General features: G+C 47.4%; 1 protein-coding gene across 1 annotated transcript in view; it reads left to right on the forward strand.

Annotated features, from left to right (window-relative positions):
* LOC149326784 (ferredoxin-fold anticodon-binding domain-containing protein 1 homolog) overlaps nt 1-13,999 on the forward strand; it is a 56,190-nt gene that overhangs the window by 5,616 nt on the left and 36,575 nt on the right. Inside the window, exon 2 of the mRNA XM_089562679.1 lies at nt 9,900-10,062. Within this exon, the coding sequence (XP_089418805.1) occupies nt 9,900-10,062 (163 nt within the window). The remainder of the gene's footprint in view (nt 1-9,899; nt 10,063-13,999) is intronic.

A 13,999-nucleotide genomic window follows, 5' to 3' on the forward strand; every position in this document is an offset into this window, starting at 1 on the left:
AGAATTTCTTTCCGCCCTTGATAGAGTCTGGTAAATCTGTCGTGCACAATTTGTCCACCAGCTTGCTTCAGGGAATTTATTTTTAAAACTACAAACAACCCCGTTCTGGCAGCTGTGATTAATAGGAGGCTAAGTGCTCATCTTTCTTTTCTGGACGTAGTTGAGAGAGAACTTTATGCTGATACATTCGGTTTTCTCGCTTTTCGCTTTTTCTTAGGATACCTGTACGACCTCTCCACAAGGCAGATGGCAAAGGTTGTGATCGGTCATTACTTCCTCTACCCATGTATCTACAACCTTACCTAGTCTTTCTTGATACCAGTGTATTAAAGCGAATTCAGTCTATGTAGTCGAGCTCACTTATAACGGCCGTAGATATAACGAACACTCGCTTATTACGAACGGTTGGGGTGCTACCGTGATAATATGCATAAGGACAATTGAAGAGATCGTGCTTCGAGTAAGCGCGGAGATGAAGGAGCGCCTCTCAACCTTTACAACACCGCCCCGGGAAGAACATGTCAACCGAAAAATGCGATAAAAGGCGACACTGCCATGCGCGACGCTAACCGGAAAGTACAGCATCCGGTAGCACAGCAAACGGTAACGTAAACACGGTAACGATATGGTATAACTCTCTATTGAAACAGTAAGAACCGCCGGCCAAGCCCGCATCGATGGCCTACGAGGGCAATCATTGCCTGCATATTCGCCGGCGGGGCAAAGCATCCCAGGTGGAAGAAGCGTGGTGCGCGTGGTAAAGGGGCATCGTCGAAAGCGAAGCTACTGACCATGGTTGTGGGTCAACTAACAGCAGCGATTTGAGAACTTTGAAAGCCTTGCTGGTGGCCGTGCTGGTCACGTGGTATGCTAAACTTGCCCAGTCGGCTCCATCTTTAGCGCTGCTACCACGTGCAGGCAGCGTCATGCAGCGGACAGTACAGCTGATGCACTCTGTGCCACGAGCGCTGCGCTACTTTCATCTCTGCTTGGGCCCACGAACGATGGAACCACCTCGAAAACACACGTGACCAGACGCATGAAGATTTCTGGCAACACTTCGTTGATCGATAGCTAGCCGGAGGTTTTCTCAGATAAATACGTTCTTGCGCACCACACAGTCGCAGAAGCGCACGCTCTGACGAAGACGTTGAGCACCAAGTACGAGCACTCCCCTATTGCCAGGAATCTCATTTATCCGGCCAACCTGCCACCAGGTGCTGTGGACACTTAACCACAATTAGTTATATCCCGTCCCTAAATTTCACAATTGGCAGCAAGGGTCTTGACGAGGACCGCCCTAGATAGGCTTGGAAAGAGCAGCGGCAGGTTCTGCTTTGCACAAGTAGGCGCGCATAATGCAGTTTTATAAGAAATAAACACCTCTTTTTGGCGCCTTAGTATTTTTGGCATCAATACAGGGATTCCACTTCTTACGAACATCGTATACAACGAACGGAGTGCCGCCGCGGTGGCTCAGTGGCTACGGTGCTCGGCTGCTGGCCCGAAAGACGCGGGTTCGATCCCGGCCACGGCGGCTAGAATTTCTTTGGAGGGGAAATTCTAGAGGCCCGTGTACTGTGCGATGTCAGTGCACGTTAAAGAACCCCAGGTGGTCGAAATTTCCGGAGCCCTTCACTACGGCGTCTCTCATAGCCTTAGTCGCTTTGGGACGTTAAACCCCATAAACCAAACCAAACCAAACAACGAACGGAGTTCGCGTGACCTTCAGGATCGTTATAAATGGGCTCGACTGTAGTTTCAATTGGCTGCAAAAACCTTTTTTTATGCTTTAAACACGGACCTTACGTGTTAGGCCGTACCATCGCGCCAAGCAGGCGTTTGTGCCGTGGTCAGTAATTGTTATCTGTGTGAGCAACGAGAAATAATTGACCGATACAATGATTTTTTTTTGTTGCGATGCTGTGTTTTTTGTACGTACTTCAGCAGCCTCTTACAAACACTTGAGATTACACACTTCAGCATAACATTTTTGTCTGTGATGAAAGACTCCGGAACTCCGTGCGAACTCTTTGTGTCCATAGGACCTTAGCAAAGTGGTTGTTTGGGCGTGTTGGTGAGGCTTGATTTAAATTTGAAGCGCACAGCCAGACAAGGATGGGGAAAGAGACGACAGAGAAATGAGCTCCAACTTTCAACAGTTTATTGTGAACCGCTAAGCAGCATATAAAGGCTAATCTTGGATTGTCATCCCACATGCGCAGTCCACAAACATTCAGTGACGATGCAGGTACTGTAATTCCTTGCGGGATGAAGCAATGGATGGCTTGGACACGCGGTTTGCCCCTAAAACTATCTATTATCTCTGCCTTGATAATTTCATGCGTTAGTTGGCTGGTACTTCTGGTGACAATGGTGCATTATTTGTAGAAAGGCATGCAGCTGGATTTGACACAGGGTTCTGCACTCTGGCCGGAACTGGGGGCTTCACTGGGGTCATCACTTGACTCACACTTTCTATCGTGTGCGTCCAAGAACCCTCCACACTTTTTCCTTACATTTCTGCAATGTTCACGGAGGCGATCATTGATACACCTCCCACTTTGTCCTTTTGTGCATGTGTGATGACCGGCCACGATTAGCCTTTATGTGCTGCTTCGCGGTTCACAATAAACTGTTGAAAGTTCGAGCTCATTTGTCTCTCGTCTCTTTCACCGTCCTCGTCTGGTTGTGCGCTTCAACTTTATATTATTTCATAGGACCGCTTAGCATGTGGTAAACCCGCATGATGGATGAACACACAGAACCACTGCGTTCAACGAGGTCACTGTTCAAAGAATAGTGTTCCTTAACACAGGGGGATTATGGTGCGCAAGTTCAGCCTCTGGAGCAAGGGAATCAGGGAGTAAGGTAGTGTGCGGCCAGAGTAAGGGAGTCAAGGTGGCATGAGGCCTGATGCCGAGATCGCTGAATTGGACGAGATCAAGCAAGCACGACGAGGGTCACAGAGATTCCAGTATTTCATGCAGCAGTGATAAAAAGAAGCCTCGGAGATGGCGAAGCAGCCTAAGGCATCTCTAAACGGAGCTTTTCTGGTGCGCCGCCACTGGTACAAATACAACTCGGAGTATGCATACTCTTTTAGTTCTTTTTACTGCATTAGTAGTACAGCCCCCTTCCAAAAAATAACCATGCTGTTTGTATGTGTGTGTGCGTTCAGCCTCCATCCATGATGCACACTTTGGTGGGCACACATCTGGGTGCTCTCTGGTAAAAATGCATCTTTAGCAACCTTCATCCACCCCCCCCCCCCCACCCCCCCCATCATCACCCACTTGTACTCGATGCAGCAGAGGCAGATTGTTGTGAATGCTCAATGTATACCGTCGCCCAAGCGTTCCACAAAAAAACGCCAACAAGCATAAGCCTCTTGTCTCAGGCACCAAGAACCGGAAGTATGACAGCCAAAAGTATAGATATAAGACGCCAGACAGAGAATTCAAGACCCAACACTCCGAGAACAGCGTGATGAAGCCGCCCGCTAGCGACTGGCATCATTTTTTTTTTGTAAGCAGAACAATTCAGCGAATCGGCATTACGAACTCGTTTCATAGGAGTTACATTCCATTGCAGAAACTTCTTTCTTGGCGTAACCACTATCACGTTCCAGCGAGCGCATGCATTTCAGCATTGCCCCTTTGTGTAGCTGGTATTTAATATTTTTTTTATATCTGCACCGCTGCCAAGAGCCCGTGCTTTCCTTGCTTTTTTCCATCACGTGCAAAAAAGAATAGTCGGATTCTAAAAAAAGAAGCTGCACCCTGTCCTTTATTTCGTAATAATAGTAGTAATACCTCGGGTTTGATGTGTCGAGTAGAGACGGGGGCTCTATGATGGATGGTGTAGTGGAGGACTTCAGATACGCAGGCCAGCTGGGGTTATGGAGCAAGAGATCCGCTATGCTATGTTTTGCTAAGGTCATCGGGTGTTGTATTTTGACCTTCAGCAGAAGGAGCGCCGGAGGTGTGGCTGTAACGTAAGACCACGTGACTCGCCGCAGCTGCAACCGCCATGCCGTTGCTCTGACTGCGGTGCGCCGACCGCCGCTTTGTCTGATGTGGTCATGTGATTATGCATGTGAATCGGCTCTCGCATGCAGTTTCACCATAGATGAGAGCGCGGATGGCTGTGTGCCTGAAATGCCTGCGAGGCATTTCGTTTTCACTCTAGCTAGGTTTAGAGTAGTTAAACCACTGCCAATTTTTTTTAATGTGTGGCAGAACGCGAGCGTTCTTGCATTTTGTCCCCATTTTGTGTTTGCTAAAACAGTGCTGTATTTTGAAATTCATTTTGTCCGCGTCTGTCATGGGCGTGTTTTTGTTTCTACAACATTCTTTTTATGTCTACCGTATTTTCTGGTGTATAAGACGCGGCTTTTTTCCGAAAATCTTGCTGGTGCGTCCTATACAAGGGTGCGTCTTATATGCGAATTTTTCATCTTCCTTTTAGCGAGTTCATCGATTACTCCGGTTCATGCTAAAGCTTTTTTCACCTAAAAATATCACTACCAATAACGCGGTTGTAACACGGTTAATACTTCAATACCAGGACCGCGGTGCGCGACATTCTAGGTGATCTTTATCATGAAACGGCGGGGATGACGACTTCCGGGATCACAAACGCGCGGCTGTTTCGGAGGCCCCAAGCAAAAGTAATGAGAAGCGCCAAAAGATGGTGACAATCGCGCTTCTCGCCATTGTCAAGACAAGCGGCCGTTCTTTTTTGTCACCCTTTGCAACTTTTTTTGCTCCGTGTACGTAATGCATGTTTCAGCCGAGTTGCTTCCAGAAATGGGTGAACATTTTGATAGCGCATCTGAAGATGAAGACTTGGAAGCTTTCAAGTAGAAATAAAATGTTATGGACATATGGGGAGCTGTATCGTTTTTTCTTTCTTTTTTTGCTAAAACATGGACGGGTATGGCGTGAGTGTTGCCTTTTTCGATCACTTAGCGTTGCTTAAGAATTGCTCACAGGTACGGTGCATTTCGCGATAGTCGCGCAAGCGTGTTTAATTAAGCCTCACTAGCCTAACTGGGTAAACTGGGGTGCGTCTTATACACCGGTGCGTCTTATATACGAACTTTTTCAGTGACAGCTTGCATATATGGCAGGTGCGTCTTATACAAGGGTGCGTCTTATACACCGGAAAATACGGTAATTTTGTGTTTGGTAAAAGAGTGCTGTATTTTAAATGTCGTTTTCGCCACGTCTGTCGCGGGCGTGTTTTTGTTTCTGCAACGTTCTTTTCATTTTTGGCTTTGCTCGTATAGTCCATGGGTTTTCTCAGTATATTGCATCATTTGCCTCAATTACTGTATTTTATCTGTTGTTTCTTTGATGTTTCCCCCCTACAACAATGCCCCAGTGGGGGCGCTGTAGGTATTTTGTATAAATAAATAAACAAATAAATATAAATTGAAATGCGGCCCTCGAGGCCAGGATCGAACCCGCAACCTTGGATTAACAGCCGAGCTCCACAGCCACTGGGGCGTCTATCTTTTTTTCTTTATTGTGTACCACTGACCCATCGTGAGGAGTTTTATTTAGTACCTGCTGTCCGAGACAACGAACATTTACAAAATTAAATGTTGCACGACTCACTGTGGTGGCCCAGAGTTTTGGGGCGCTCGGCTACTTATTCGGTGCACCCGGCTTCGAGCCTGGCAGCGTTTCGATGGAGGCAAAAGGCGCCCGTGTGCTGTGTGATGTCAGTGCATGTTAAAAATATCTAGTTTGTCCAAATTATTCACTTCACTTCAATTATTTCACTTCCTCCCTTCCCTTATGGTGCTGTTCAGGTGTCCATCGAGAAGGAAGACTGTTACTGCACCATTTCCTTTCCTCAAAAACCACCACTACAACGTTGTTTGATCGTTGCGCTAATGTTTCATTTATTTGTGGTAAATGATGCAAAGAAAGGGAAGGTATTCTAAATCGGTGCTTAAATGACTACGCAACTAACTCTATTGCGTGTTTTCTTCTTCCAAATGATACCCTACATAATAGAATACATGGATTACCATGTGGTAGTTGCCTACGGCCGATGAATAATTTAGAAAAGAATTTATTCTCCCATGATATTTCGGTTTCATCAACTGAACAAGCGCTTTGACGTGTAGTTGAACTTTGTCACGTGAGGCGTGGAAAAACTGTGATATAAAAGAATTTTTATTGCGAAAGCAATACTACTTGCACTTTCACGCCTTTGCCGTGCCGCGGCGGTGACCACCATCGTGCCGTGGCCGTGACCACCATTGACCTTCATTTGACTTGATTGCATTAGATTGGATTATATTAGATTGGATTAGACTGAATTGGACTGGACTGGTTTGGATTAGATTAGATTATATTGGATTGGATTGAAATGGATTGGATAGGAGTGGATTGGATTGGATTGAATTGGATTGGTTTGGATTGGATTGGATTGTATAACCGATGCATCACCACATGTGTAACCACAAGCACCACCACCAGCTGTACCATGGCGTAGGTACGGATATTGCTTTCGCAATTACCGGGTTTAACCAGGCTAAGCCACAGCGAATTTTTTTTCTGAGCTAGTTGGTGGAACTGGACCAGAAAAACAGCTGACAAATAAACACCACGCAGCAAGAAAGGACGTACACAAGGCTGACTGCTGACTAACAAGTGAGCTTTATTGACGCGAAACGGGTGCACATATAGCACGATGAGGGGGAGGTGGAAAACAGAGGGAAAGGTATGCTGCGTAACGATGAGCGAACAGTAGTAGTCACGTCAAAGGGAAATTCCAAAAGATATAACTCAAAAACCAGCTAAAAACCAGCGGTGTAAATTGCCACCCCTTGAAAATATACGAGCTAAAAACTTATGTAAAAAGGCTTCGAGCTAAAACCAGAGAACAACTTAAAAAAGTTAAAAATACTCAACTGCCGGCACATGTCTGAGGTACAATGTACTGAATTAAAAATGGTAAAATTGGCCAAGGTACTTGAACTCTTTATCGGTGAGTGCGACAGACAGGGTGCCAATGCACACCTTCTTATGATCGGCAATGGCCACAGCTTGCAATACTTCGCGCGTTAGCTGATCATTCTTTTTTACCAGGAATACCATGTCCTGGAAGAGGGGCTTGCAGTGTTTGCAATGCTAAGGCAGGTTGTTTCCTGAAATGCTCTTAACCGACTTTGCGTGTTCCATGGCACGTTCTTTGAAACACCTCCCGGTCTGTCCAATGTATACCTTCCCGCACGACAAAGGAAACATGTACACTGCGCCTACTTCGCACGACGTGTGTGGCCTCTGGTGTCGTGTGTCGCACCGGGGCTCCACTTCTCCGTTGTTCACCTTAGCACACATAGAGATAGCCTTCCTGGGTTCGGAAAGCAGCACAGACACCCCACACCTTGCGGCAATCTTTCGTAATTCCCCTTGATTCATTATTGTGGCATCTCTTCGTCATTTTCCCCTAAGAAACTGTTTGTGCTTTTCCGTGTACATCTGTGGTTTGTTTACCCACACCCCGAGATATTTTTATGCAGCCATCCTGGCCTTGTGTTGTAAGCACCTGATCAGGTCAGATGTATATTTAGCAAACACAGGTTGACAGACTCGCCAACGGAACTACTCAAGCAGGCAGGACTACTAACCCTTCAAAACCGAGCAAAACTAGCGCGCCTTAAAACCATGTACCAACTCATACACAAACATCTAAAAGTTGACACTTCAAAACACTTATCAAAATCACAAATGCTACAAACACATAATAACCACATACACACGCTGAATGAGTTTTCATTCCATACTGACACTTTCAAATATTCGTATTTTCCTCTTGCTATACGCGAATGGAACACCTTGAACACATCCATTGTTAATAGTACACTATTTTAATCACTATCCGCCGTGGTGGCTCACTGGTTATGGTGCTCGGCTGCTCACCCGAAAGACACTGGTTCGGGCCGTGGCGGTTGAATTTCTATGAAGGAGAAATTCTAGAGGCCCGTGTACTGCGCGATGTCAGTGCACTTTAAAGAACCCCAGGTGGTCGAAATTTCCGGAGCCCTCCACTACGGCGTCTCTCATAGCCTGGGTCGCTTTGGGACGTTAAACCCCATAAACCAACCAACCATTTTAATCACTCTTGTTAGAAATGAACTACTTACGCCTCAGTAATTATTGTGTTCTTCTATCATTGGGAATTTGTTCCTCTCTTTTGTGTTTCTCTTCTGGTATAACTATTTGTCCGCCAAATTCTTGTCGCATGCTAATCATCCTAGTTTAACTCCTATTCGTATTTCCTGATGTATAATTTTGTGTAATATTCTGATACGTACCTTGATTAATTATCATTGTTATATTTTGTGTCTCTTTGAATTTTGGAATGCCCTCCCTGTTACGATCCGTGATGGGATTGGCAGTATCAAATAAATAAAATAAATAAAGTTGAATTGTTGCGCACGATTGCGCTAAATTGCGCTAAAAGTGAAACCTGTAGCGTCTCCTTTTTCTCCACAAGAACTAACCAGAGTTTGCAAATCTTCCTGACAAACCACAGCACAGAGCCACGCGCGTGCGTGGCTGTGGGCCAATGCATACCACCAGACTGGGCAACTTGGTGGTTATTCGTGGTCGTTTGAAAACAGCATTTCCAGAGATAGGACACGGAAGACGAGAGAACACCCCCGGCGCATCCATCCAACTGCGTTTATTGGGAGATATTCACGATTTTTATTGTCAAACGACAAGCAAGCGCACTGTCAAAACGCTGCACTTGTCACCGACAAAAATCGCCTCATGGAAATTGCCTCATCGCCTCATGCGTTTGTCACTGATTCTCTGCCCCAGCAAGCAAGCTCATTTCTTTAAATGATGAGCCAACCGAAGTCGGGCGAACACAGCCACTTGTTTTCCTTGGTGCTGTTTTTTGCTCCGCTTGCAACAAAAGCTTCAGTTGTTTGTAGCGCCATCTTATGTAGGACATGGAAAGTGAGCTGCACGCCGTCATGTCCTGTATAAGGCGTGAGCAAAAGAGTTGATCCGTACTAAATGGAACAAGCTGCAGTGCCTACAGAAAGGTGGACGAAAGAGGCACAGACAACGACAAGTACGTGTGCTGTTCTACGGTCCACGTTTATATTGGCGCTGTAGCTTCTTGCATTCATTCTGGGGCTTTGCTGCCTTCTTGTGGCCTCCTCCTTCGGATGGCCCTCGCAAGCCGTCTTCTGAGTTGAGCTGGGTTTCTGCCTCACAGAGACGCACAGGCTTTAAGGCGAAAACCTTTAATGCCTCATCGTTGTCGACACAAGGTCGTCAACAAAGGTGTCACGCTTTTTCTAGTCAGACCAGAAAAAAAAATCTTTGTGCACGATGGGATTCAAACCACCTACTTTCCGTTCCGCAGCCTGATCGTGCTAATGGCTGCGCTACTTCCTGCCAACGCATACGTAGCTCTCCTTGTCTAGGACGCTGGAGAGTGTTTGCAGCAAGGCGTCGAATCAGACGGATGCCTCCCAAACGCCCTCCAGTGTCTCCAGCATTTGAGATTCACAAACAATTGTGTACTTAACATCTTAATCTTAACCACACATCAGTGACACAAGCAGCAACACCGGGCTTAAGGCTTTCGCCTCACCGCACTTTAGGTCAACAAAGTGCCCCCCCCCTGAATTTTTTGGGAATAGGCCAGCTGTCGTGCTTTCTAAGGGCAGTTCATCGTTGCAGCTCGACTGTTGAGTGGGCTGAGTGAAACGCGAATCTCTTTTGGACCCAGAGCGGCCCCTAAGTCATCTCAAGTTTTACTGTAAATCCAGTTGGCGGAGCGGCAGTCAGGTGTGTTCGCAGACAACACGGGATGCCGTTGGGAGCAGAAATTACATCCAGCGGGAATTGGCGCAGGTGTCCTGGTGCTGACGGACGTGGACGCCCGGCGGCTGCACGAGCACCCATGGGTGTTGTCTCGCCGCACGGAGCTCAGCGAGATCGTCTTCAACTTTCCCCACGTGGGCGGAAAGATGAAGATTGGCGAGAACCGCAGGCTGCTGCGCGACTTCTTTATCAGGTGAGTCACTCTCTTTCCACACACGAAAGGAACAGCGCATGGCATGGCCGCAGATGATCCGCCGTTGCATTGTTCTGGCAGCGCGTGTGCCAAGCAGTGAAGGGGAAGCCGCGTCACTGTACTAGATCCGCCTTGGCATTTGGGCTATTGCCGAACGCCGAACGGAGGCCACTCACTTCAGCAGAGATTCATCGTTGCCGCTACACTATGTCACGTTCTCGGCAAACCATTGGTGCAACAAATTTTTTATTTGCCCCAAGATGCCCGCAAATTTCAGTATTGAGAGAGCTGCCATGCTTGCATCGTTGGTTGCCATGGATATAGCGTCACAAAGCATGCGAACTTCAAGCTGGTTAACGTTTCTGGTCCAAAAAAAAAGGGATCACACAAGTATTGACGTTCCATTATCACTTGAATTTTTTTTTATAGAGATCTTTATTCATTCGAACGTAAACAAAACACAAGATAAATAATGTGAAAACCACTCCGCTGATTGTCTAAGTGCGAGAACATTCGTCAATACACGGCGCAAGTCACTCTGAACTCCTCTTGCATGAAGTGCTTCGCAAAGTAGGCATCGGCCTTGTAGCAGACAGTGTCATGCCAGCATTTGTTGATAGTCGCTCTTCGTTTTTATAGAGGCTGGCTGATGTAGGCATCGTGTCGTCATCGGCGGTGGTTGGTGACACTGCTGCTACGCAGCTGATGCACACAGTGCATGGGCACCATGTACTGCGATACAGGCTGTGGCAGTGGATGGTTGTTCTGGCACGGGCGCACCGTTGTCGGTCAACTTCCCGCATCTGTTAATGCGATAGCATTAATCAGGGGACACACGTGTGAAAACTTGGCCGGCGTGCCGCACCGATCGCCCCTTGCGAACTGCCGCTCCAATGCAAGCAGGGACACACAGAGCGGCAAGCATCGATGCACCGCTCGATTCAAGCTCCACCCACAGCCGGTGTCACACTTCGCCATCGCGCAGCACTGCCTGCGTGCTGTTTGGCTTCGTGTACTTGAAAATCGCACAAGAAAACTCAAGAAAGCGTCGTTATCGGAAAGATTGCCAGCTACACTCGAGCTGCGACAAAGCATGCCCGCTTATGTTGTGAGCTTTCGGCAACGGCGCCGTCCGCGGTCGCGCCGGGCGAAGAGCTGTGCTGCTGCCTGGCTGCCCTGGTCGTTGCTAGTGCAAGAGTCAAGCTTTCAGCAACAACGCCGTCTGTGGGAACGCCGTGTGACAAACGGCCCTACTCAATCATCGGTGATGTGAAGTGCTTGCGTGTATTGTTTCCATAGTTTAGTACACTATAGTTGTTTCTATATGTTGGTGACCTGTGTTGCCCACTCCACTTAGCCATCTGAGAATAGTACAGGAGGGATGCCATGAGTTCGAAATTGCTGCCAATTGGTCATTTTGGCCTGTCCCCAGTTTTTGCGTTCTGCCTTCGCCAAAAGGGTGATGCGGAGAAGGCAGTGGTCGCTGCCCAGGGAATCCTCCAGGTTCTCCCAGGTGGCGTCTCCAGTATTCCTGACCAGAAATAAGTCAGGACACGTGTCACTGAGTCGCCCACACTTGTGGCACAAGCCGAATCCGTGAGCAACGTAAGACGAAGGGTAGAGATGAGCTCCACTATCTTGCGTCCCCTGGCTTTCTCGAAGTGATAGCGCCAGTGAAGGCTGGGGGAGTTGAAATCTCCAACGATCACCACGGGTTCCTTGTCAGCCAATTTGAGTGTGCAATATAAAATTTTGCTGAAAGTAACGCGCAGCTTATGCGGGGGGCAGTATACGCTGTGTACATGTATTGACGGGTCGCGGCGCCTGAGAGGCAGAATTCCCTGATTATTGTGTATTCCTGCTCAGTCTCCAGGTCAAGATCGACCTGAGTCACGGTGTATGCTTTATACACCAGGATGCAGGTCGAGGCCCCCCCCCCCCCCCTGTAACGAGCTATACCCAGAGAATTTTACTTAAGGGAAAAAATAGCGCACACGAGAAGACGGGACAAGCGAGGAGACACAGACAAGCGCTAACTTTCAACAGACGGTTTATTGCAAAATCGGGAGCATATATACACATGTCCAGAAAGGCAACAAAGAACAGGAACGAAGATCACATCAACACGACACACACCCCCTCGGCAGCCATCTGCTTATCGTGCCAGATATGCAAGCTCTTTTTTTGACAAATTAACAGAAGGTTCACTGTCACAATCCGGTCCAGAACGCACGATGTTCGACGCTTCAACAATGTCCCTGGTGAGTTGGTCGCGGTGATGGTACAAGATTACAGTATCTTCAAAAATTGGACGGCAAGGAGGGTCACCGTCACATGTCTTGCAATGCAAAGCCAGATGCCCGTCGACACCACCTCTGACTTCCTTCGCATGCTCTTTTAGGCGCACGTTGAAGCATCTGCCCGTTTGCCCGATGTAGTATCTACTGCATGACAAGGGGATCTTGTAGACTACCCCCAGCCGACAATGGACGTAGGTCTGCCTATGTCTGATAGTACAGTCGGGTCTACGCTTTTTGACCGGGCAACTCATTCTGAACAATCTCCCCAGCCGCTCAGGAGCTGTGAACACGACCTTAACATGAGACCGCTGACCCACCTTCTTGAGAATTTGAATCTCCTCACTGTGATTGATCCTTTCCTAACCAAGGATTCCGCAGCCGTTATTGACTTCCTCAAAGCCAATGACCAGAAAAACATTGCTGCTTTTTCAGTAGACATAAAAGATTTGTTTTACTCGTTGCCCCATGAAGGGCTGCTGTCTTTTGTCGAGGATGCTATAGACAATAGCGGCGCTGTCGACTTTCAAAATGCTTGTGGCGTGAGCACGGAAGGTTTTTTAGAGCTTTTATCCGTTTACCTTACTTCTACTTTCGTTACCTTTGACAACAACATTTTCCTGCAAAAGCAAGGTGTTTGCATCGGATCCTGCATCGCACCGATTTTGAGTGACTTGTTTTTGGCTCGTTGTCACAAGGCTCTTTTTGAGCGACTAACTGATCTAAAGATTTTAAAGATCTTTCGTTATGTGGATGACTTTTTAATTCTTTTTGACCTGTCTGTTTTTACTGACCCTCTTGTCGGACGTTCTAATCTTCTCGTTAGTAGTCACCCTATTGTCACGCACATTTTAAATTCTTTTGTTGATTGTTTCTATCCGTTGACATTCACGTCTGAAATGCCTGAGCATGACAGCATTAGGTTCTTAGACCTGCGGCTGCGGTTTCGAAAGGACCATGCCTGTTGGATATACGACCCCAGAGCTAACAAGCCCCCTTTGCCATTCAGTTCAGCGCATTCTAAACTTGTGAAAAGAAATATTGTTCTTTCGTTCCTGTCCAATGCTCTTGACAAGTCATGCCGGCATACATTCGAGGAGGGTTTAAACATGCAAGTTACACGTTTGTAGGGCGCGGGCTATCCGACTCACGTGATAGCTTCAGTTGCTGAAAGCTTGCATCGCAAAAGGAAGGAAGCTTCTCGCCTGAGTCATGAACAAAGAGTAGAGGACAGGAAAAAGAAAAAGGATAGTAGAGACAAAGAAAAGTTGGCGGTGATACCTTACATGCATAAGGTATCACACAACCTCAAGAAGGTGGGTCAGCGGTCTCATGTTAAGGTCGTGTTCACGGCTCCTGAGCGGCTGGGGAGATTGTGCAGAATGAGTTGCCCGGTCAAAAAGCGTAGACCCGACTGTACTATCAGACATAGGCAGACCTACGTCCATTGTCGGCTGGGGGTAGTCTACAGGATCCCCTTGTCATGCGGTAGATACTACATCGGGCAAACGGGCAGATGCCTCAACGTACGCCTAAAAGAGCATGCGAAGAAAGTCAGAGGTGGTGTCGACGGGCATCTGGCTTTGCATTGCGAGACATGTGACTGTGACCCTCCTTGCCGTCCAATTTTTGAAGACACT

This window comes from Amblyomma mixtum, chromosome 10 (assembly GCF_055824585.1).
Source record: "Amblyomma mixtum isolate Tamu chromosome 10, ASM5582458v1, whole genome shotgun sequence".
Lineage (NCBI taxonomy): Eukaryota > Metazoa > Arthropoda > Arachnida > Ixodida > Ixodidae > Amblyomma > Amblyomma mixtum.